General features: G+C 36.1%; 1 protein-coding gene across 1 annotated transcript in view; it reads left to right on the top strand.

Annotated features, from left to right (window-relative positions):
- Window positions 1–25702, top strand: part of LOC149782478 (alkaline phosphatase-like) — a 73852-nt gene that overhangs the window by 43566 nt on the left and 4584 nt on the right. Inside the window, exons 3-8 of the mRNA XM_089935144.1 lie at window positions 4998–5172; window positions 5869–6038; window positions 8692–8802; window positions 9242–9344; window positions 18269–18409; window positions 24171–24362. Of these exons, the coding sequence (XP_089791270.1) occupies window positions 4998–5172; window positions 5869–6038; window positions 8692–8802; window positions 9242–9344; window positions 18269–18409; window positions 24171–24362 (892 nt within the window). The remainder of the gene's footprint in view (window positions 1–4997; window positions 5173–5868; window positions 6039–8691; window positions 8803–9241; window positions 9345–18268; window positions 18410–24170; window positions 24363–25702) is intronic.

Genomic DNA, 25702 nt, shown 5'->3' with positions numbered 1-25702 from the left:
CGTTTTCGAAAATTGAGTTTTACCGTGACTTTTGTTCACCAAATGTTGACCACTAAAATAATACCCTGACGAAATTTTCAACGTGTAGATGCTGAATGCGGATTGCTTGCTGACTTGGTGTCACCTGAAAACCCGATTTAGTTGAAGAGGAAACTTCTGAACGAAGTGTCACGTGCAAGTTAGTGACAAATCATTTATATTCGTCACTGGATCCTCTCTGAGCATACGATCATCTCTGTGCAGAAAGTACACTTATTACCTCCTTCAAAAGAGGGTATAAAATGGGATAGCATGCCACAACCTTTATCACTCGTGATTCAACAAATTCCGTGGAAGGAAATCAATTACACTATTCAGACGGTGGAGGATTGCCAACACTTATTACGAGAACTATGTCCATTGAATTGGGGTCGTCGTGTGGTGTGTTTCGTAGTGACTTGCTTTCTGGGATTTCGTTTACCAGCCATTTCCTTGTGGACTATTTACGAACAGTACCTACCACCAAATAAAACATGAAAGTGGTCCCTTTAAATGTCCACGATACTTCTCAAGCTCTACGGGAAAAAAGATTCGTCAACTTTTAGGTACTGAAGATGTATATGATGATGTGTGTGTAGCTTGTGACTTACACCCTAACTGGACAGATGTACGTGACTGGAAAAATTGGGGTTTCGAGACTTGAACCAAAGAAGTGGCCAATTATGCTCAAGAGTTGTGATCCTCAGTTCAAACGTCCAAGGAAAAAAGAAACTTTTAAACCTGTGTTAGTGACAGTGCTAGAAGAACCCGTCACCGAGGTCATTCATTCCCTTCAGGACAGACTGTCATGGACATTCCCGAAAGAAAGAAAGACCATTCCGGGAGGACACCTGTGAGACTCTACCCGATGCAGAGACTGTAAGAACATTACACACTGTCCCTTGGACACCATGGTTACCAAAAACATGTTGTACAGTGACTTGCTTATATTCCACTTTGATCGTTTTGATGTGCATTTTATCGTTGTACTTAACCATTTGGCTTTTATGTATTTTTGTCTTTCGTGTTGTTCCATTTTAACTTGCAATAAACGTGTCCTGAAAAGCTATAAAAACTCTTGTCTTGTCTGTCTTCGTGTCAAAAGTGACATTCCTTGCACTATGGCTACCTCTGCTGTCTTTGCTCCTTCTTCCTCCACTTTCAAAGTCATCGACAAACACCTAGATCGTGCCAGTTGGGAGGCCTTGTATCTTCGCCATCCCTTTAACATGTTAATTTCTCGACATAGGCGTTCAGGCAAACCCGAATTTGTCAAGCGTTTGATCGAACATAAACATCATTTGGTCGATCGTCCACCTCAACGGATCGCGTGGTGTTACAAAGAGTGGTCTTGAGGGTTGTTAATTTTGATGCTACGAAGGTCGTCCACCAATAACACTTTTCTGCGTCCTGTCCCTTGTGGAAGAGATACGTGGGTCATGAACAGTGTCGCTTTTGCATCGGTGATGTGAAACTTGTCGTTGGATTCTTGCACGTGTTGAATCTTGTCGAAGATTTTGGAAGGTGGCAATTCTGCAGGGCTGCTAAACTCGATATAAACGGGAGACTTCAGACTGTCGTGATGAATGGATCTCAAGCGATCGTCTTCTTTGGCTTGACATTGCTGTTTCAGTGTGGTTAACAAAGAATTCCACACCTCGGTGATGAAGCCCTCTGCTTTCTCCAGTGGTACCATGGAATTGAAATCTTCTCACTTCACCGTGTACGTGTAGGACGTGGTTCTAAATTTTCTAGCGCTTTTCCGTTTCTCGAATGTGATAGCAATTTCCAGGGTTTACTAATGGTGGTGAACTTTGGCTGGGTGTAGACTCTCTGGATCTGGATTCTGGCTCACTCATGTCATCTAAAAAATCACTAGCATGCATTTGTGCCAAGACTTCAGCTACTGTACGAGGCGATAAATCACGTTTCTGCCTCTTACTTTCTTCTCATTTCTCCACGAATTTATGCGATCGTTTCATCTTGACTGCGAAAAGCCAAATGACTACATTTTAAAAGCCATGGGTCACTTTATATCCATGTCAAATCAGCCTATATATAATGAGTCTGTGGCTTTCTTTCCAATATTCATTTCACTTTCAAACCGAGCAGAACGGTGGTAGAGCCCACACAGATCGAACTTTTGATCAGAACTTTGCAAGATGTCATAAGAAAATGTTCTTCAGACAAGCCGACGGACTACTCAGCCTCCTTTCGAGATAAAAGTCAAGATACTTGCTATATCTGTAAGAAGATGGACATTGGGCTACAGAGTGTCCAGACCGTCAAAAAAAGCAAGACAGGTACTTCAAGAGACAAAAGTCAATATACCTGTTATCATTGTCAAAAAAAGGACATTGGTCTTCAGAATGCCCCAAGAAACAGCAGGAGCAAGAAAAAGAGAGGGGTTCCGAACAGGAAGAAGAAGAGTTACTCTCCCCAAAGGAAGAACACAGACAAATGCATAAAGAGAAAAATGAGAAGAAAAGAAGATGAGGATAAAGTGATGAAGAAGAGAAGGAAAAACCTGTGAAAGTGAAGAAATTATATATAAAAAACAGAGAGCGAACAAAGACACAGAAAAAGTCTATGAACGTTTTAAAGTGTTGTGTTGTGCTGTGAATTGGATTGTAAAATTTTTACCAGAAAAGACCAGACAGAAAACGTAAGTGTCTCCTGGTTTTGATTTTTAGAATAAGAACCTACACTCACGCACTGGTGGTTTGGTAGAAGTCACTAGGGGTGGTATCGCAGATGTAGTAACAGGGCTGGGTTGTTTGGCTCGGGAAAGTCTTTTTCTCTTGGGTCGTAATATAGAAGTCTGATACATTTGTTTCATTTTCCTTAACTCTGCTTAAATGTCTAAGAGTACCGTCACCATTTGACTTTCACTGTTCTCCTTCTCTCTTAGACCTGGTTTCTTCTCGGCTGCTTTTTCCTGTAGTTTCCTTGTTGCCTCTTCTTCTTCTCGCTGTTGCTGTTGAAGTAGAAATGCGTGTTCTGCTTCCTTGTGCTGCTGTACAAATTGCTGTAATTCTTCTTTCTGTTTCTGTTTAAAATCCTCGACTTGTGGTAAAGAAGGAGAAGGTGGCGAAGGTACTGGTACTGGAACAAATTCTTGAGAAGAAAGACAATCGACTCCGTATTGTGAATGAATTTTGTAACGCGTGTTTGTATTGGTGAATAAATTCAATCCGTTTCGATCCGCCCTTCCCCTATAAATAAGCTCGTTCTGTTTATTCCTTTCACCTGTTCTCGTCACAAGATGTGGACAAACGTAGAATCATCTACTCTCGTATCGTTGATGCTGTTCCGTACGGACTTACCCATGTACGTGAAATCATCATGGACAATTATCCGGATCACCAATACGAGTGTTTGGAAAAGAAGAATGTATGTGGAGAGACAAGGCTGTTTGAAGAGAGTCCTTATCTACAGACAAGAAACCAGAAAAAGTTTGAGGAAGAGAAGCAGACCTATGCGATGCCCTCTATGTTAATGGAATAATGTTAGCATAAATCCAAGGACCCTTTTCAGGGCCACTCATTTGCCTCGAAAAGATTTGCTTTCTTGCCTAAAATTTCTTTTAGTTGTTTGCTGTATAAGTTGTCAATTGTCTGTGTTATCTCTGTCTCTGTCCCGCCAGTCCCGTTCCCGCCAAGCGTTCTATGTTTTCCCCCCGCTGTTTGCTCCGATTGAGGTCAGCTCCTTGCAACATTGTTACCCATCTTCAGTCCTGTGACATCACCTTATCTGTAATGTATTTTCCCATTGTCGCTATATCGTCCCAGGGGATCCTGTAATGCTAATTCCCATTGTCGCCGTACATTTTGTCGCCATACAGCCCTACGACCTTTTTGATTGGGTTTTCCATTGTCGCTATACAGCCCATTATTACTATTTACCTACATTCCCAGGCAGACCAAAAGCAATACACTAGTAAGGACGTTTTTATGCGCTGAGCGTAAAAATATTTTAAAATGTATTCTTGGGATCCCACTTCACAAAGGAGGGTTTTCTCTGTACAAATGGATATTCAGGGGTATTTCAAGGCTCTAGGCAGTGGGTTATCTTTAGAAATTATCTTAATTTCAGTAATTTGTTCACAAGGTAGCATATCCTCGAGATCCTTTCATGCCACACATATAAGAGAAAGCAAACCTAACACGTTTAGGTGTTGTTGTTGTTGTTGTTGTTGTTGTAGGGTTTAATGCCATTTTTTAGCACAAGATAGGCTATACATGGCGGCCAGTATAAATGGTGCAGGAAGAACCAGGGAAAACCCAGGAAAGAACCACCGACCCACGAAAAGCTACTAGCAAGCTTTCTCACATACCCACAAGACGTTTAGTAAAATTCAACAAAAATCTATTACCAAAGAATACAAAGTGAATATTTTTCAGAAGTAAAGTTGTAGTACAAATGACATTGAACACTTTGTAATGCCAACAAATAATGTAAATAAATGATTCAACTCAAATTATCACTGAACACAACGAATAGACTAATATTCAAGACATGAATTAATAATTGTTTACTTCTTACTCCTTATATACAGACTGTCACCTAATTTATAACACAACAAAATGGCATTAAACCAGGATATTTCCAATGGAAATTTAATCGGATATGTAAAACGGTCTAGCCAATTTACTTAAATTTTAACGAATAACCTGGCAAACGTCAGGTAGATCACATACTCTTCTGAGGGAAAAACAAGGCCCTGAACAGAAGTTGAAGTACACATGTTGTTTACAAATGATCGTTATCTTTAAGCATAATCTACAATCAGGGTCTAATATTCATGTGCTGTAATTCTCATCGGTCTTATTTTCATGGAATTGTAACATCTTAATATGATAATAAACATATTGTATACCATAATGCCACTTTGATACGAAATATCCTAGCTGTTTTGTGGTGCAATATTACATCCCTCATCATTAAAGTTGACTTTTATTCTTTCTCATATTGGGTAGACGTATAATGTTGATCGACAAACACCCGATTCAGCTGCAACAGCCACAGCGTATTTATGTGGAGTCAAAGCTAATTTCTGGACTCTCGGTGTTGATCCGAATGTGCCAGAGAGGGATTGCATCGCCCAAAAAGGCAGGGAAGTGACGTCAATCTTAGACTGGTCTAAAGCTGAGGGTAAGACTCTCTCTCTCTCTCTCTCTCTCTCTGTCTCTCTCTCTCTCTTGTGATCAATAGAAATACACGTGGATCACACCATTAAAAGACATAAACATCTGACTGTAAGGTTAATTTAAATATGTTCCTGAAAGATATATTTCTATGAAACAACTTGAGAATGATTGAAAATCTTTAAAGGCCAAACAAGAGGAAGCTTATAATATTGTATTTGATCAATTATGAAGCAAATTTATGTTTTTCTTCAAAATATAAGTAACATGTACAGACTGCTTTTTAAATGGAAGCAAATTACATTTCATTTACCGAACAAATTTGTTCTCAAGGATTCATGCAGGTTACGCACATCAACTTTAAAAAATATCCTTTATTATTACAGCTCCTTTTTCTCTCTCTCTCAATATATATATATATATATATATATATATATATATATATATATATATATATATATATATATATATATATATATATATACATACATACATATACATACATACATACATATATGTACAAACATACATATATATATATATACATACATACATACATATACATACATACATACATATATGTACAAACATACATACATACATACATACAATTTTGGAGACATCGAGGAAAAGAATGCTACGGTATTTATCGATTGGTGACCCCTTCATAATCTAAGTCATCTATCTCATCGTTTCTAAACAGGCAAATCGGTAGGCATAGTAACCACAGCCCACATCACTCATGCTTCACCTGCCGCGTTATACGCGCACTCGGCTGCGCGAGATTGGGAGGGGGATGTTGATATGGAGGGAGTAGATGGAGGCTGCAAGGACATCGCTTACCAGCTGATATATGATAATGCAGATATTGAGGTAAAGTTTTCTGATTTTAATTATGGTGGCAGTATATACAATAGTAGTAGAAGTAGGAGTAGTGGTAGAGTAAGTAGCAGACCGGAAACTGTAGTAGTAGTTTTTGTTGTTGCTGCTGCTATAGTTGTAGTAGATGATGTGGCAAACTGAATAGTTGCAGTAACAAACGTAGTAGTAGCAGTAGACCTAACAGTAGCAGTAGACCCAGCAGTAGTAGTAGACATAATAGTAACAGTTGACCTAATAGTAGCAATGGACCTAACAGTAGCATTAGTCGTACATAATAATAGCAGCAGACCTACCTAATAGTAGCAGCAGACCAACCTAACAGTAGCAGCAGACCTAACTAATAGTAGCAGTTGGCCTACCTACCAGTAGCAGTAGACCTAATAGTAGCAGCAAACCTAACAGTAGTAGTAGACCTACCTAATAGCTGAAGTAGACCTAATGGTAATAGTAGACCGAATAGTAGCAGTAGACATAATAGTAGCAGCAAACCTAACAGTAGCAGTAGACCTACCTAATAGTTGCAGTAGACCTAATGGTAACAGTATACCGAATAGTAGCAGTAGATATAATAGTAGCAGTAGACCTACCTAGTAGTAGCAGTAGACTTACCGAATAGTAACAGTAAACACACTAGTAGCAATAGAACTACCTAACAGTAGCAGCAGACCTACCTAACAAGTAGCAGTAGACCTTCCTAACAGTAGCAGTGGACCTAATATTAGCAGTAGACCTATAAGTAGCAGTATACCTAAATAACAGTAGCAGTATACCTAATAGTAACAGTAGACCTGATAGTTGCAGTGGATATAACAGTAGCAGTAGACCTACCTAATAGCAGCAGTAGACCTATCGGCGTGTGTGATTTGGAATTTTAACGTAGCTTTGATAATGTTTCAGTCAAATCTCTACGATGTCTGCAGTGTGGCAGTTTATATTGATGCCTAGCACTGGGGCATCATGTTGCAGACATGTAGCATGATGTCCCACCCAGTCAGATTATCCTGACACCAGGCTGACCAGTTCTAACAGTAACCTCTTAATGTTGAGCGCCAAGCGAGGCAGATGTTAATACCATTTTTATAAGTCTTTAGTATGATTTGGCCGGGGATCGAACCCACGACCTCCCGCATCTGAGGCAGACGTATTAACCACCAGGCCACCAGATCGGTCACAATATACCTACCTAAAAGTAGCAGTAGAATTAATAGTAACAGTAGACCTAAGAGCAGCAGTAGCCCTTTCTAACAGCAGACGTAGACCTTCTTAATAGTAGTAGTAGATCTAATAGTAGCAGTAGACCTACCTAATATTAGAAGTAGACCTACTAGTAGCAGTAAATCTACCTATTAGTAGCAGCAGACCTAATAGTAGCAGTCACAGATGCAACGGTATAAGTAGGAACAGCAGTAGATTTAATAGCATCAGTTGCAAAAGTAGTAGTAGTAGTAGTCTTAAAAGTATCAGTAGCATACGCAGTAGTTGAAACATTAGTGGTCGACTAAATAGCAGTCCCGGCAACTGTAGCACTAGTAGTAGTTGTTGTTATTGCTGATGTAGTAGTAATAATATTAAATATCATCATCGTAATATCACTATTTGCCAACATAACACATGTCAAAAATATAGTTCACAAATGGATAGGGCGATCACGGTGAAGATTTTCTGCCTGATATGTTGTTATATAATTCGTGTACGTATTAAGATATTTGGTTAAATTAGTAACGAAATCATACATCAGGTCGTCTAGATTACCCATATAAGAACTAGCTACTACGTTATGTATGTAGTTACATGTTATCATATCTTGATCCGCTCTTTCTCCGAATCGAAGTTATATCACTGTACATGTAGATAGGGGTAAAACGAGTTAGATCACTATACTGTAGCTAAGGATAAAACGAGTTAGATCACTATACTGTAGATTGGAGTAACACATATTATACCACTGAAGTGAGATCAGGGTAAAACGTAGACAGGGGTAAAACGAGTTAGTTCACTGTACTGTAGATTGGGGTAAAACATATTATATCACTTAAGTGAGATCAAGTTAAAACAAGTTAAGGTACTGTATATTGGGGTACAACAAGTTATATCACTGTACTGTAGATAGGGGTAAAACAAGTTATATCACGGTACTGTATATTAGGGTAAAACAAGTTATATCACGGTACTGTATATTGGGGTAAAACAAGTTATATCGCTGTACTGTAGATAGCGGTAAAATAAGCTCAGCGGGGAAACGAGAGGGTTTTCAGTCAAACCCAGCTATCCAAACAATAGTGCATGTATTTGATCAATCAAGTGTCCATTCAAAGGTTGTTTCACATCCACGGTCATGGAGAGAAAATGTCTTACCATCAGTTAGTTATCTCCTTTTTATACCAAAACCCTAAAAAAATGATTTGTGTTGGGAAATTGGGATAAATTGTAAAATTAGGTCTCACATTTATATTAATCCATAACATACACAACATACTAAAAAATTGCTTAATACTGGCATGTAATGGCTGAAATCCGATCTAAATGGAGTCAGTTTTACTCCAAAAGACCCCTGACATGCTTCGAAAGCTCTTTACTATGTAGGAACAAACTAATCGCGCCAATTAAAATTTTGATTTATATAGCTGTACATCTTTTTCATCAGGTTCTACTGGGTGGAGGGATACGTTACTTCATGTTGAACAATCAGACCGATCCGGAAACAGGCCAAATAGACTTGGAACATCAGAGGAGAGACGGTCATGATCTCATTAAGGTGAGAGAGGAGATTGAAGGGGGATTCTTTTTTATACTATATTCAAAGAGGATCTTAGTTTTATTTAATATTGAGCCATTATATATATATATATATATATATATATATATATATATATATATATATATATATATATATATATATATATATATATATATATATATAAGATAAGGAGATAATTCCTTCAATATTGCCCATTTTATTGTGTAAATCGTTTGATCGATCGATTTTATAAATAAAAAAATGTGGGATATGTCAATACGCTTCTTACTTTTATATTCCTTTCTTGTCTATTACGTTCATTTTAATTTACCTTTTGTTGCTGGTGGTGTTATGGTTGTTTTCTTTTCTTCATTCCTATTTATTTTATGTTGTTTAAAAAAAAATATTATTATAAAACAAAATAGAGTAAGGTAAAGGATGGTGGACTGTTTTGCAGGCATGGTCCGACGATAAAGACGAGCGGAATAAATCCCACAGCTACGTCTGGAACAAACAACAGTTTGATAATGTGGACTCAAGAAGTACAGATTATGTATTAGGTAATTACGTTTATATTACTTTCGTAATATACGCAATATTTATTAGGTAATTACATTTTGTATTACGTTTGTAATTCATGCTGCATAGTACAAAATAACTGTGTCACGTCAGTCGTACAGTAAGTTCCAACCACTATGCCACGTACCCTCTATAGCATCTATGTTGGTGTATCATGACGTTTATGAATCGGAAAATTGGACCGCCTGAGAAACGTCACCGACCATAAGTTGGGTGACCGGTAGGCCCATAAATCAGCCTCTCACCCGTGATGATATTGATCGGTGGTTTATGGACTGATATAGCCTATTCATTAAAACGAGCACAAATCGGCAGCCAGTTTGTTCTGTCTTCATCGGAGTACATCTGATATACTTACCTGTATTTCTCGCGGCTGTGGAGCGACTATCGTCTCCGAAGGGTTCTTTTGATGACACGTACATTATATTTCCTGCGCAAATCCTATGTTTGGCGACTTGTAAATCCGCGAGAAAAAACACTATCCTCTCTTGTGTGACTATTTTGAACTTCGCGCAAGATATGGTTGTTATCAAATACCGGTAAGTGTCTGAAGTATGGTGTGTTGCAGAAAGATCTGCATGCAGCAAAATTTATATTTTAATGAACAGGTGACATTATACCCACATATCGTCCATCAGTATCAGCACATATTTGGGGTGGGGGTGGGGTGATTTTAATCGGAATAGGTGACCTACACCATTAAATATTTCGAGGTTGTATATAGTTGCGCATGGAAGCTTGTTACGCTGATTTGTTCTTGAGGGAACAATTGTAACCGGAAGTGGATAACTGCTTTACAGCTAAACCATAATCATTCCAGACACGCGTTTGAAACACGATGAACAAACGTTTCGTAATATAAATGCAAATCCAAAAAGAAAACGAAGAAAGAGAATTTCAATTTAGATTAAAAGAATTAGAGCTGGCAAGTGAAATGCACATTCCCACTTTACATACAAAATCAAGTCTTGATGTTACTAAGAATATTAGGTTAGCGCCCCCTTTTAGAGAAAAAGAAGTACACAAATATTTTCCTCATTTTGAAACAATTGCTGAAAATTCGAAATGGCAAAGAGAACATTGGACTATATTATTACATAGTGCACTATTTGGCAAAGCCAGAGAAATCTATGTTTCCCTGTCAGTACAGAAACGTGCCGACTATGATCTGGTTAAGGAATGCATCTTAAAGGGTTGTATGTTATTCTGTGAGGCTTATCGACAAAAAGTCAGGAACTATAAAAACGAAGCTGGACAAACTCATGTCGAATTTGCAGGAGAAAAAGAGCAGTTATTTGATAGGTGTTGCTTAGCCAAGAAAGTTGATCAAGATTACGAAAACCTAAGACAACTCCTATTACTTGATGAGTTCAAGAACTGTGTCAATAATGACATTAAGACTTATCTTGATGAGCATAAGGTTGAAACCTTTAGAAAATGCTGCTCGTATTGCTAACCAGTATTCCTTAGCCCATAAAGTTTATTTTGTAAGTCTTCCTCTCAGCCATCGTCTGGTAAAAAAATAAAAATATTTCCGCTTAATACGAGCCCTTCAGGACCCGTGGCAGTCGGAACAGCGTTTTCTTTACACGTTGAGGGCATTCATTTATTACTAGGAAATGACCTAGCTGGAGATAAGGTTGTGGTTAACCCATTTGTAACTGACAAGCCTTGTTTGGATCAGAAGGTCGATCCAATTGAAAAATAGTCCCTGATTTATAACCAACTTGTGCAGTTACTAGAGTTATAACAAAGAAAGCACTTAAGAATAATGTTGATCATAAAATTATTAATTTAGCTGACGCATATATTGGTCAGGCTTTTGATGAGGTCACTTTCGCTCTTTGAATGGATCAATCACAATGATCCTCTTTTAACTGCTCATTATCTTTATTATAATCAGGGTGACGAACGACAATCACTTGTCGTCGAACAGGACAAATATTCTGAGATCTCCTGTTTGTTTCAAAGGGCCATTAATGAAACTGAAGCCACAGAAGTACCTGTTTATTATTTCATGAAAAACGGGATTCTTATGAGAAAATGGAGACCACTCGAGGTATCTACTGGTTACGAGTGGTCAGTGAACTATCAAATTGAAGTTCCAAAAATCGTACGGACAGGAAATTCTTAGTCTGAACATAAAACTCCTTTGGCTGGTCATTTATGGATTAATAAGACTTATCACAAGATCTTAAATCACTTCTATTGGCTAAAAATCAAAAGTGATGTTTTTAAATACTGCAGATCTTGTCATACTTGTCAGATGGTAGGAAACCTCAATCAGAAGATACCTAAGGCACATCTGCAACCTATTCCTGCGTTTGACGAACCATTTAGCAGAATGTGTTGGTCCCTTACCTAAGATCAAGTCAGGTAACCAATACTTATTGACCATAATGTATGCATCAATAAGATACCCGTAGGCAATTCCTTTGAGGAATATTAAAACTAAAACAATAGTAAAATCGTTGATACATTTTTTATAAAAAAAAAACAACTAAATTTGGCCTTTCCAGATCTGTCCAATCTGATAAATGGTCAAATGTTATGTCTGGAATATTCCAGCAAGTTATGTATGAATTAGGCATACAACAATTCAAATCTTCTGCCTATCACCCTGAGAATCTAGAGGCTTTAGAAATAGTTCATCAAACTTTGACAAATATGATTCGGACATATTGTTTTGATACGGGTAAAGATTGGGATGAAGGCATTCATTTACTATTGTTTGCTGTTAGGGAATCAGTTTAAGAATCTTTAGGATTCAGTCACTAGTTTTTTTGACACACTGTGCTTGGACCATTGAAGTTGTTAAAAGAGAAACTTCTTTCTAATGAAGATACCGAAATCAATCTTCTCGATTATGTTTCAAATGTTAAGTTGTCAAAGGCTTGTGAGGTTGCAAGAACTAATCTGCACTCTACTCAGTCAAAAATGAAATTGAGGTATGATACGAATGCAAAAGAAGGAGTTTTCAGCCTGGTGATAGAGTCCTGGTGATAGAGTTCTGGCTCTCTTGCCCGTACCACAAAATTCTCTTCAGGCCAAGTAGTATGGTCCTTACACAGTTGAAAAGATAATAAATGATTTAAATTATATCATAAATACTCCTGGGAGTCGAAAACAGAAACAACTTTACCACATAAACATGTTAAAGTAGTATATTGAAAGAGATAGCCAGGTTAATCATGCAATTAATTTAGTTGTACCTATCCCACTCATTGAGGATTTAAGCGAAGGAATGCAATCAGACTCTTCTGAATTTGGAGTAATAAATCTTCGAAATTCAGAAATTTTGAATAATCTGGACCAGAAACTTTCACATTAGCAGCAAGAAAAAAGGAATGAACTAAGACAGTTATTACTTAAATATGAGCACTTATTTTCAGATGTTCCTACAAGAACAAATAAAATCTACCATTACGTTGAAATTGGAAGCAGGAAAACAGTTATATTCATTGTTGATGTTACATTACAAATATGATGCCATCTTTCTTCATAACAAAATAGTTTCATATATTCCTGTATTACCCCTGATTTGCAAGTCAACCGCTCTAAGCATAGTGATTATGTAACAAAAAGATCTCCATCTCCTAACAATTTCGATGTCTTTGACCACTGAATTCTATTCTTAATGCCCCATAGCAACGCAGTTTCTCCATCGATTTAATCCCACTTCGAAGCTTTTGACTAAATATATATTCACATCTCTAACTAAAACATTCTATGAAATGTGTTTTCAATCCATTCACATCTATGAAACATTCTATGAAATGTGTTTTCAATGCATTCACATCTGTGAAACATTCTATGAAATGTGTTTTCAATGCATTCACATCTATGAAACATTCTGTGAAATGTGTTTTCAATGCATTCACATCTATGAAACATTCTATGAAATGTGTTTTCAATGCATTCACATCTATGAAACATTCTATGAACTGTGTTTTCAATGCATTCACATCTATGAAACATTCTATGAACTGTGTTTTCAATGCATTCACATCTATGAAACATTCTATGAAATGTGTTTTCAATGCGTTCACATTTCTAACTAAAACATTCTAAGAAATGTGTTTTCAATTCGCATCTCTAGCTAAAACATTCTAAGAAATGTGTTTTCAGTGCATTCACATTTCTAACTAAAACATTTTAAGAAATGTGTTTTCGATTTACATCTCTAACTAAAACATTTTAAGAAATGTGTTTTCGATTCACATCTCTAACTAAAACATTCTAAGGAATGTGTTTTCAAAGTTCACGCTTGACTACACAAAACGAAGCCAGATCCATACGCAAATAAAAAGCTTTCCAACATTGTTAGCCCAGTTATCACAATTTTCTCTTCATCTTAGTTGTAAATTGTAACATTATAAAGGAAATGTCTTCTGGCAATTTACGAATTCCAAGCTAACCATTCAACAAAACCTATTATACATTATGATTACAAATGCATTTAGAATAGATATGAATTTATTTACAAAATGACAAATGGACATTTTCTAAATCATTGGCATCTTAAAATACCCAAACCGTATCCCCATAGTTAAGAGTGGGAGCTATCTTCGAGTAACACAGATGAAGTAATACAATTATATGTATTCTGCCATAGTTTGAAAGAGTTTTGCTAGAAATACACATCCTTGATACTTATATGATTTAGTCTTGACCTCCGTAAAGCCATATAACCGCCTTTCATAACTTCAGAAATAGCCATCTCTGCGAAATACTATCAATCTTGGTTTTTTTCATATTCACTTTTAATGCACGCTTTAAGCAATTTCTATGCAGTCTATTCAGCATATTTTGCAACTGGTGGGCAGTGTCAACAAAGACAGTTGAATCGTCTACATACAATATTAAAAATAGTTCAAAGGTTCTACCGATACTCCCTGTTTCCTACAGCAAAGACGTGTTTCAGATCGCTCAAAACTAAATGCAAGAGTAAATGCGATTAAACACAACCTTGGCATACGCCGACATGACAATTAAACACGTCAGAAATAAGATTATTGGACTTAACACATTACATCATTGTAAATTGCCTTAAAAATCTCATAAATCTAAATTAATACTTTCGCTAACTGTGCTCTTTTACTAAGCTTTTTGTACCTTGTTGTCCAAATATTGTTCTTTTGTCCAAAAAGATATAGCTTTAGGAGGTGAACAATTGGACATTTTGTGTAATCTGTATCCTTTGTGGCTAAATATTATAGTTACACTTGCAGATTCAACATGCAAAATCCTTCCATTTACGTTTTTAAGCAAATAGCTGAAACGCATAAGAACATTGAGAAACATTATGCTAAGTCAAACAAAATAGAGGGCCAATTTCTTCAAAAATGGGCTTCAACCATGAACTTGTAACTTGTGCAATGCGGTAGACCGGAACTAATACTGTAATATTGCGAAGTCTATGTCACCTATACGCTTTATACTTGTGTCGGCCTATCCAATTTGTGTCCAAATAGATTGCGTTCAATATGCATGTGTGCATGTGCGTGTATGTGTGTGCGTGTGTGTGTGTATTTTCATTTTCTGTACATTATTTATTGTCCCTAGCTTAAATGATAATCAGAAATGTTTTGATTGTGAGGTGACCTTGGGATGGTCTTCCCCGACCCAGCGGTCAACCTATTACGGGGTTAATAAAAAAAGTTAATAATAACAACAACAAAAACCAAACAATATTTTCACTAGCAAACGTCTAATGCATTAAATTTCTCTATACCCTATCGAAAGCTTTTTAATGGTCTATAAATACTGCATATAATCTATCCACATGTTTTCTTAAATATTTAAAAATCCAAGTTTTTTCTTCTCTAAGTAATTCATTTTCGTTAACCCATTCATTTATTCTGTTAAATGCCTTTCATGCTTTGCTTAATAACCTCTATTACACTGATACATCTGTAGGAGGAGGGTTCATTTACATAGCATTTCTTCTGAATTTGTTTGGTCTGATTAGGGTTTGTGGATTTCACGCATTTTAAGTACATGATAGGCTATACATACATGGTGGTCAGTACACTGGGTGTAGAAAGAACCCAGAAAAATACCCCAGATCAAATATTTTATTAAATAATATTGATAAAATTGTTCATATTTTATTAAATAAAATTGATACTATTGCTGCTTTTATGTTGCCCGTACATAAAAATAAATCGCTGGATAAACCATATACTCCCACAGGTTTGTCATGTTTCAGTTTATTCAGTGCTTGGCTGACCACTTCTTCAAACGTTATTCTCTCTGGAGCCGAGTTGTCCAGCTATCGTCCAGCGAGCCAGATGTGACCTACGGGTAAATTTGTGTGGCCCGCGCTCATGCAAAATATTATTTCTATAATTATTGTATAATTACAATTATATATATATATATCTTGCTGGTGATGTCACAGCTAGGTGTTCCTTTCTATTAACTATTTTCATTTTGCCGCATATTTGTAGTACTTCATTAGAATGGTTAAAAGGTAAGGTTATACAAATTAGATAAAAAGGTATATCAAATATAATGTAAATGTTAAAAAGCAAACTCCTTGCAAAACATGCGCACAATTTTTCTCTATATAAACTACATTCGCTAAAATGTCCAAGATTTTCTCAAGTGGTACGACTTGTATAACCTGAGGTGACAAAGCTTTAGTTCCCATAATAATCGGATCAAAAATACACTTTGACACCAGAAGAAATAACTATATTTGGCTAAACATTCGAGGAGTATTTTTATGCAAGTTCTCTTTATGACACATTCCATAGCAACTATTTAAACTGCATAGCAACCATGGAGAAAATTCATGTTTTCAAATTTCCCCCAAAATACACTGGTAACACTTTAATTAAAGTATTGGATGAAATATTAAGTATTCCATAATTTACAAAGAAATGTCTGTATATTGGTCGCGATGACAGCCGTATGAGAAATATATTGTTCACATCTCCAAACCACTTCATCTTTTATTCTTATAATGGATATTTCGCTTATCCCTTGATAATTCTCTTTATTTTTGTGTGTGCATAGATTCAAGAGTTACGACCTGTTACATATAGTTCCGTTTATAATATCATGACATCATTTTGGCGGTCTATGGGATTTACTTTCTCTATCTATGTCACTGGATCTCATAATGATGAAATAGAAATGATCGGTTTAAAAAAAAAGACACCAGAAGTTTCACACATGCAGTTCCAAAAAATGATGGTGTTCCTATAGTTTTCACTCCACAGAAGCTTGCGTCAAGGATATGTTTGTATACTGGTAAATATATGTTTGATCATAAACAGAAAAAAATGCAAAGTTATTGAATTTTTAATATCATATTGTTTCAATGGGTTTGTTAAGGGCGCTGAATTAATACCGTGAGTCTTTTATGAGTTTCGCCTAGGGAGAAGTTTGCGAAACAAAACTTTCACGTACTGTTGAGTTTACTAAGGGAGCTAACTTGTACGGTCCTCAAACGTCGCCATTGTTTCGCAAGTAATCCCTCTTATTTTCTGCGGCCACTCCACTTTTATTGAACGATGCCGCTTCAAAAGAATGTGTGTGTGCGTGTGTGTGTGTGTGTGTGTGTGTGTGTGATTTGAATTTTTAACATAGCTTTAACAATTTTTCAGTCATATCGCTATGATGTCTGCAGTGTGACAGTTTATAGTGATGTCTAGCACTGGGGAATCATGTCGCAGACATGTAGCATGATGTCCCACCCAGTCACATTATCCTGACACCAGGCCGACCAGTCCTAACACTGGCCTCTTAATGCTGAGCGCCAAGCGAGGCCGCTGCAAGTACCATTTTTGTAATTCTTTTGTATGACTCGGCCGGGGATCGAACCCACGACCTCCAGCATCCGAGGCGGACGCTCTAACCACTAGGCCACCGGAGCGGTCGAACCCCCAAAAGAAACGCAGTCGAACTGTGAAGGTTTGTCGCACTACTACTAGTGGTGGTAAAATAATGTTCATTGCGTAGTAGTAGTAGTAGCAGTAGTAGTAGTAGTAACAGTAGCACCATATTTACTCCCCTATACGACGAGTCCAACTACAAACTGCACAGACACAGATCAGCCGTCACATAATTCGCCGGCAGATCTGGGTCTGTGCATATTGTTAGGAGCTTGTTAGGAGTAATTAGTAGAACAAACAACATTGATCCAGGTCTGCAGGCGCATTTTGCTATACAGATTATGATCTTTGTTGTTTGCAGTTTAACTCGACTCATAAGTGAGTAAATACGTTGATATACATCAGCTCTAATAAAAAAAAAGTAATAATGGTAGAAGTAGTTTCAGTAGTAGCAGCAGCAGTAGATGTGTTATTAGCAGCATTACTGTAGTAAGTGCAGGAGTAGTAGCAGTAGCTGTATTAGTAGTAGTAGGAGCAGCAGGAATAGTCATAGGAGTACTAGTTGTACTTGTAGTAGTAGGACGTTGTGGTAGTAGTAACATTACCAGGAGTAGTAGTAGTAGCAGCTATTGTAGTAGTAGCAGGAGCAGCAGGAGTTATATTAATAGGGGTAGTTGTGGAAGTAGAAATAACAGTAGTAGTAGTACTAGCTAGGGCTAATGAGTGTATACTAGTTAGCAACACATCTGACGTTTCACAATAAGTAATCAAAGGCATATGCAGACGACTAGACCGAATTAAAACGTGCGGGTTATGAGTTTCTTAAAAACTTGTTAGATCCATAAAATTGAAAAGCTAACAGCATTAATGACATTTATTGCAATGTAGAACAAGTTTTTTGACAATTTGGCAAAGGGTGTGTGGAAGAAAATGTCTCGAAAGAGGAACCATTTATTGTTATAGCAAATTAAAGTTTCGACGATAACGTTGATGTCACTGAAATGACGTGCAAAGACATGACTTGCACTACTTTCTACTGTCCCCATTCTGTTGTGTTTTAGGTCTATTTGAGCCAAGCCATATGCAGTACGAGCTAGAGCGTGACAAAAGCGGTAATGGAGAGCCATCTATAGCGGAAATGACGCAGAAAGCCATTCAGATCTTACAGAAAAATGAAAAAGGATTCTTCCTGTTTGTTGAAGGTCAGTTTCATTGTTTTGACGAGTTATTGTTTTATTCTCGCTAGCCGGTTTTATACATTGAAAATGGTCGACATATATAGCTGAAGAAATTTTAAATTTTTCTGCACACCTGATATTAAATGAATATTTTAAGTGTGATTCGAATTCGTTTCATTCCAAATGTATGGATTCTTTCAACACAATTAAGTCACCTTTTACACCATCTGGTGGACGTGACTCCCATTTCGATTGTTACATCGAAGCTATCACACATGGGATATTACAGGATAATCATCAAAATCAATATTGTAGTAAATTTCTAAGGATGAAATTGAGTCTTTACAGAATCTAATTAATGACAAGAGTATTGTAATTAAAAAGGCCGATATACACTATTTTTTATTATGAATCTGGGAGAATATGATAAAGAAGCTGAACTTCAATAAAATGATGAAAAAATTCTATAAACAAATTAACGAAGACCCATCAAAGAAGTTAAATCGAAAATTTCTTCATGCATTGATGAAGTCGTTAAGAATAATAATTCCGTATTTGAGGAATTTGATACTTTCCCCCTAAAAATACGTAGACCTCAGTTCTACATATTGGACAAAACTCATACAAATCATGACCATATCTTGCCTTTAAATTATCCAAGATGACCCATTATATCAGGTTGTAATTCACATACGGAAAAATATATTGATAGTGTTTTGCAACTCACTTCCTTAATGCATTAAAGATACTACTGATTTCATGAAAAGGTTGAAGTCTATTCAACATCTATCTGTTAATTCAACCCTTGTATCTTTGCCACTATATACAACCATACCGCATACAGATGACACTGAGTCGTGTAAATATTTTCTTGATAACAATCCTAATCATAACAAATTATAAAGTGAAGATATTTGTAAAATAATAAAACTTCTCTTGGAAAATAATAATTTCCAATTTGATAGTACATTTTAAATCCAAATAATGGGCAAGGCAATGGGTAGTACTGTGTCTCCTTAATATGCTTCCCTTTTAAAATGTAAATTAGAAAAAGGTTTTCTTCAAAACGAGAAATTCAATCCAACTGTTAGGTTAAGATTTGTAAATAACATCTTTTTGATCTGGAACCATACAGAAGAACTACACAAATTTATTAATCGCCTAAATCATTTTCACCCGACGATTAATTTTACTTATACTGCATCCAGTATGCATGTATCCTTTTCAAATGTAAATGTAATTAAAACATATTAAAATATTAACTCTACAACTTTTCATGTCAAAGAAACTAATATCCACCAATAAGTGGAATATACTTCATGTTATCTCATGTATGTAAAAACGGTATACCACATAGCCAGGCCAAACAGATACGGACGCATTATTTCCTGTGATTCTTAATTACAGAATTCCTTGAATGAATTAATACACATTTCCAAAATAAAAAGTATCCTATACACAGAATTGATTCTGCCTTAAGCAAAGCCCGCAATCTTAATCAAGAAGAGGCTTTAAACACTGCAAAATGTACGATAGAGAAAAATATAATTCCTTTCATAATTCAATATCATCCTTCATTACCAAAGAGAGGCCTTGTAATTCATAAATACCGTAATATTTTTTTAATTTATCAAATAAAACCTGCGGAAAAACACTTTATAAAAGCAAACCAATTCTTGCTTATGGATAGAGCTTTTAATTCTGAAGATTGTTTTAAAGAATTAAACCGACAGAAAATTTAAAAAAAGTTATTCGTCATCTAAATATAACAGACGTCTGTGCTCTCAATGTACAAATATTAGAGGAAGTACCTATTTTAGTGGGTCCAATATGATTCTCATCAAAATCAAGAATGAAGTGTTGTCTCTACCTTTAAACACTGAGTGCCTATCAACTGGTGTGATTTATTTGATAACCCGTACAAACAATGTAACATGCAATTATGTTGAACAAACACTTCAATAACTTCCAAAGACAACCAATAATCATCACTTTCATATAAAAATTGTATGGATCATCAATTATCTTCTAATGTTTCAATGTATTTTAACACAAACAATAACTCTTTTCCTTCAAGCCAATCAATATTGTACATGGAGAGAGGAATAGACCAATTAAAGAAAGTTTCTGGATTCATAGGTTAGATACGTTATATCTCCATTACCGTAATGCCAAGGCATTGAATAGAACTGTATGCAGTTTTAATTAAAAAAGACCTTATATGTTATGTACATATATTTCCTTTATAAATATATAATGGTATATATAACTGTTTGTACCTAAATTATTCTTTTCCTCATTCAGTTTTCATTACAGACTCGTGCATCATTTTGATCCTGTTACACATATAAAATTCTTATGGTGACACATATCATTTATAATTTTATGTCAATTACATAATTGTCATTTTAAAATATAAAGACTTTATCGTTATCTTTTAAAACATTTCATGTTTAAAGGAGCAGACAATGTATATATATACACACTCATTTGTATGTGAAATTTTGGTCTCTTCATATCGCGTTAATATGCATATATAAACATTGTCTCATCAGTAGGCCATCGCTATCGCTTCTTTACTATCTAAATCAGTGATGTCTTTCAAGTGATTGGTCATTAGCTACGTAAGAAAATAACGAGAAAAACTAAAACTATTAATTATCCAAGTTTTCTAAATGAATTCAACGTGGTGCACAATTTCATCGAAATCCTCTCTAATAGGGACATAAAGGACAAAATGCGAGAATTTTTATTTATTTATTTATTCTCTTCAGAATCACTATGAATTTTGGATTATTTTTCTCAAGTATATTTCTCAAATATGTTTCCTCCAAACCACTGTGTTTTCTGGATAATATTCAGTTTACAATAAGCCAGAATTCACTAGCTTCAAGGCATTTATTAGATTTTTTTTGCTGAGGAACCATTTCCTTATGTATCTATAAGGGTGATGTAAATATAATATAAACACTAGACCATCAATTCTAAATATGATTAAAATTCACGGTCTTTGCATATAGATGAATCAACCATTTTAAGTTGCACTCGTTATAACGCGCGGCAATTTTTTTGCGAATTTAGATGTAACTCGGTTATGCCACGGCTTCCACATTTTAGACCTATTGCACGCCCTGATCTTTATAATTATGGATAATGATTAAAACATCATTGCAACTTATTAAAACATGGTTGATGGTAAATACTTTAGGTGGAGAACTGGTGTTAGTTATATAGTTTGTAATTTACCGTATACGAAATATATGTGGACAGTATACACTTAGTATTCGACGAGGCGCTTGTGCCAGATACAATGCATATTTCATACTGACCCCATCAATCTTGTAATCGGTCACTAAAAAACTATATACCGAAGTTATTTTAATTTGACTGAAATAATGAATTTTTGTTGTTGTATGATCTGAAAGGACTTTGTCGCTATTTATAATAATCGTAAGGGAAGAAATAAGTCAAATTGGCAAAATATAGTAAGGCCGACATACGCTGGACACCAATTGACGCACACCGTATAGAGGGTATACAGGACTTATAAGGCTCCCACGTGACCTAGCTTATCAAATGTTATCCTGCTAAACTGATTTAAGGTAGCGTAAATGAAATATGTATACGATTCAAAAGAACAGATTGTTTCTAAATATCTGCTAATTTAGTCAAATAATTATTAGTTTCAACTCTCTGCAAGCTTGTGTGGATTTATAGTCTAATAATGATATCGTGTTCTGACAGAATTACTTGTTGTTAAACATGTTTATATCCACACACGAACAAAAATATTCATTGTATACGTACCTTTATATCTGATACGAGTTTTATTGATATATACAAGTAACTGTTTTTGACAACTTACATACAGTGAAGACTAAACTTAATGATGCAGTTATACGACAAATGTGCGCCTAATTAACATTTATTTGAGGAAATATTGGATGTTAAGTTGATTATTATGCCAAAAACAGAAATCTCTTTATGTATTTATAGAGCTGAAATATGTATGCACTGGAGAATTTTTTTTTCACTTAAAATCAATGCTTGACTGCGCCATGCAGTACAAAGAATACACAGATGTGACCGCGCCAGTGACCTTTTGGTTAGGGCGTTCGCCTCGGTTGCTTGACGTACCGGGTCCGCAAACCTGCCGAGTCATCCCTAAGACGTATAAAAATGTTTATCGCAGCTACATTTCTTGGCGCTCAGCATTAAGTTGTTAGTGTTAGAAGTAGTCGACCTGGTGTCAGGATAATGTGATTGGATGAGACCGGATGCTATATGTCTGCCGCATGATGCCCCCGTGTTTGACATCACTATAAACTGTCACACTGTAGACGTAGTACTAATATTAGTACTCTTACTCGTACCTCGTGGACAGGGTACTAACATGAGCATATACGTGTTAATTGAGCAAGCCGGGTGTGATTCACACCCGGCGCTCTTTTAGCCTAATAATAATACTTTAAACATATTCCTTGCATATAATCCAATAAATTGAGTAGTCCTCTTATTCAATACCGCAATTATCGAAAATCATTGTAGAAATAGCTGTAAAATCTCGTCTAGTATTTTTAGCCGATATTTTCGTTTAGATCGTCCGCCATATTATTTCAAATAATGATTATTTCCGTTCTCAGCCTCGTTTGTTTGTGTGCCATATAAGGACATTGACGCCTTATTTGGAAATGTAAACAAATCGTAGTAACAATCTGGCGCCGTTTGGGTCAGAAATTCTGCGCATTAAAAGTAAATACGGTTTATCGGCAACTTTGAAATTCCACCAAGAAGCGATTATTCGCACTTGATTGATAATAATATAGCGTAGAATATCCAGGGGTCACGGCGAGAGTCTCGCGTTATCTGTCATGGCGGACAGGATATGGTTAGAGTAACCATGCCAATTTATTTTATCGTGTAAGGGCTTAATAAATTCAAAATAAGCCAAACATCTTTCACAACATGATTTTACTTATGTAGTTGATTTCTACTTTCTTTGTTTTTCTCACTTTAGTGGTGACTTTTTTTGCTCCATTACATGATATGGGATCAGTTCGTAGCCTCAACCACAACAAATCAAGGTGAGGCTACCACATCGTAGCTAACTGTAGACGTAGAGATATGACTGAACAATTGTTAAAGCTACGTTAAAAATTCAGCACACACACACAAACACACGCGCGCGTGCACGAACGCACACACACAAAAGTTATAATTAATGGGTTTTGTTTAGTGTTTTACTGCAATTCGATGCACTTAGGTTATTTAGTGCAGAGGCAGTTGCATTCAATTGACTTGGTGAGGACATAACCGCTGCGCTATCGCAGTTCCTGTCTCCAATTGTCGCCTCTTACGACACACTGGCAGGCACATTGGGCTTATTTTGCATACCTCTCTCTCTCTCTCTCTCTCTCTCACACACACACACACAGTGAAAACAATAAAAGCCTGGGACATCTTGAACGAATGAATCACATAAGTTAAAGACAGTGACCACTCTAAAGGAGCATTTTCTTCGAAGTAATTGTACGTTACACCGACTGACTGCATTACCGTAGCATGTATATTTCAGCACACCGTATTTATGAAAATGGACTAGCTAAAGCAAACACGCTTACACAAAAATTCTAAGGTTCCATGAGAGCATTTTATGAAATGATGACAACATCAATGACAAAAGCAAACACGCACCTCAGGTAGGAATATTTAAATGAAAGTGTATTTGATATCAATGTTTATAAAGCAACACAAGAATTACTATCACGATTTTGTGCTCTGTCAGGGGGAAAAATTGATCACGCTCACCATCAATCATTGGCAAAGAAAGCGTTGGATGAAGTGGTTGCCATGGACGCTGCTGTGCAAATGGCCATGAAGATGACCAATGAAATGGATACTTTGATCACTGTCACTGCCGATCACTCCCATGTCTTCAATATTGCAGGCTACCCGTATAGAGGAAACAATATACTAGGTAATGTATGTGCATGACAGTTATGCCTAGGTGTGTGAGTGTGAGTTTTAGTAATGGAATGGGTGGACGAAACTTTGTGCACAAATACCAGGAGAAGGGGCAAAAAGGACTAGATAATCTCCCTCTCTCTCGCAGAAGTCTCCAATCTGAACTGAATACCCGAGTAAACCAAAGTATTTTTCACCTACCGGAAACGGAAACGGTGTTACCCGTATATTGAAGTCATGGAAAAGTCATTTCGTAAGTTACGTAAATGAGAAAGACTTTAACTTTTTGGATGAAATTAAGTCAGCCTAAGTAATTATGAATGTGACTCATATATTTCGGTTGTAGAGGCATGAGCGTGTTTATTGAAAAATATAAAACTGACTGATAAGGTGCCAAGATTTTAAAGTATTTCTCCATTTTGAATAATCCAGACATAAATTGGTTGTGTGTGTGGCTTTTTATACTATTTGTTGCACACTGGAAGATTCCATTTTAAAGCTGTTTATTTTTCTGTTACTGCTTACCGTTTTATCGATTGATGTCGATTGATATCGATTAATGGCGACTGTACTTTAGTTTGTCTTTAACACGTGAAAAGGATACCTTGCATGAATGAATCAAGTAAGTTATAGACACAGACCGTACTAAGAATCATTTTTCTCTTAGTCATTGCACATTCCACCGATCAATTGTGTTACTGCAGCATGTCTGTTTCACCACACTATATTTATTAAGACGGATTAAATAAAAACAAATACGCATACACAAGAATTCTAAGGTTTTATAGGCGATGAATCCAAGGTCCACACAAGATCGAATTCCTATAACTGTCGGTGTTTGATTACAAAACAAATTAGTAAAACATAAATTGAATTTATACGTTAAAAATATACAAATACTATTATTGCTTCGTTACGTTTATTTACATTTTATGTCAGTGCAAGTAGACAAAAGGTGTTGAATTACATGTTTAGAAATCCATTCAACAAATTGATGAATGTTCGGGTCTGTCTTTTGACATAGTCAAACTGTCTTGTCATATGTACATCATAGCACGTGACACCTTAATATTCCAGGGATTATGGTCATATCAATTGTATGATGTTTGTTGTAACAGTTACTCATTCTTTGGCAAATTCGTTTAGGAATAACTTTACTAACGGAGAATAAATTGCGCCGAATCATCACTTTAGTATACATTTTAAGAGATAACAGAATGACATTTCTTAAAACTTGATTTATGATTGGGGGTGTCAGCTGTTGTTGCAAAACTCACTTTAAAAAAATCAAAATTAAGAAAATAGACTTATGGTCGTATAGTTGGGGACAGGGACGTCAATTTCACCCCCACC

The sequence above is a fragment of the Sinohyriopsis cumingii genome, chromosome 15, assembly GCF_028554795.1.
Source record: "Sinohyriopsis cumingii isolate HCF-2022 chromosome 15, ASM2855479v2, whole genome shotgun sequence".
Classification (NCBI taxonomy): domain Eukaryota; kingdom Metazoa; phylum Mollusca; class Bivalvia; order Unionida; family Unionidae; genus Sinohyriopsis; species Sinohyriopsis cumingii.
This window is presented reverse-complemented; position numbering and strand designations above follow the sequence as displayed.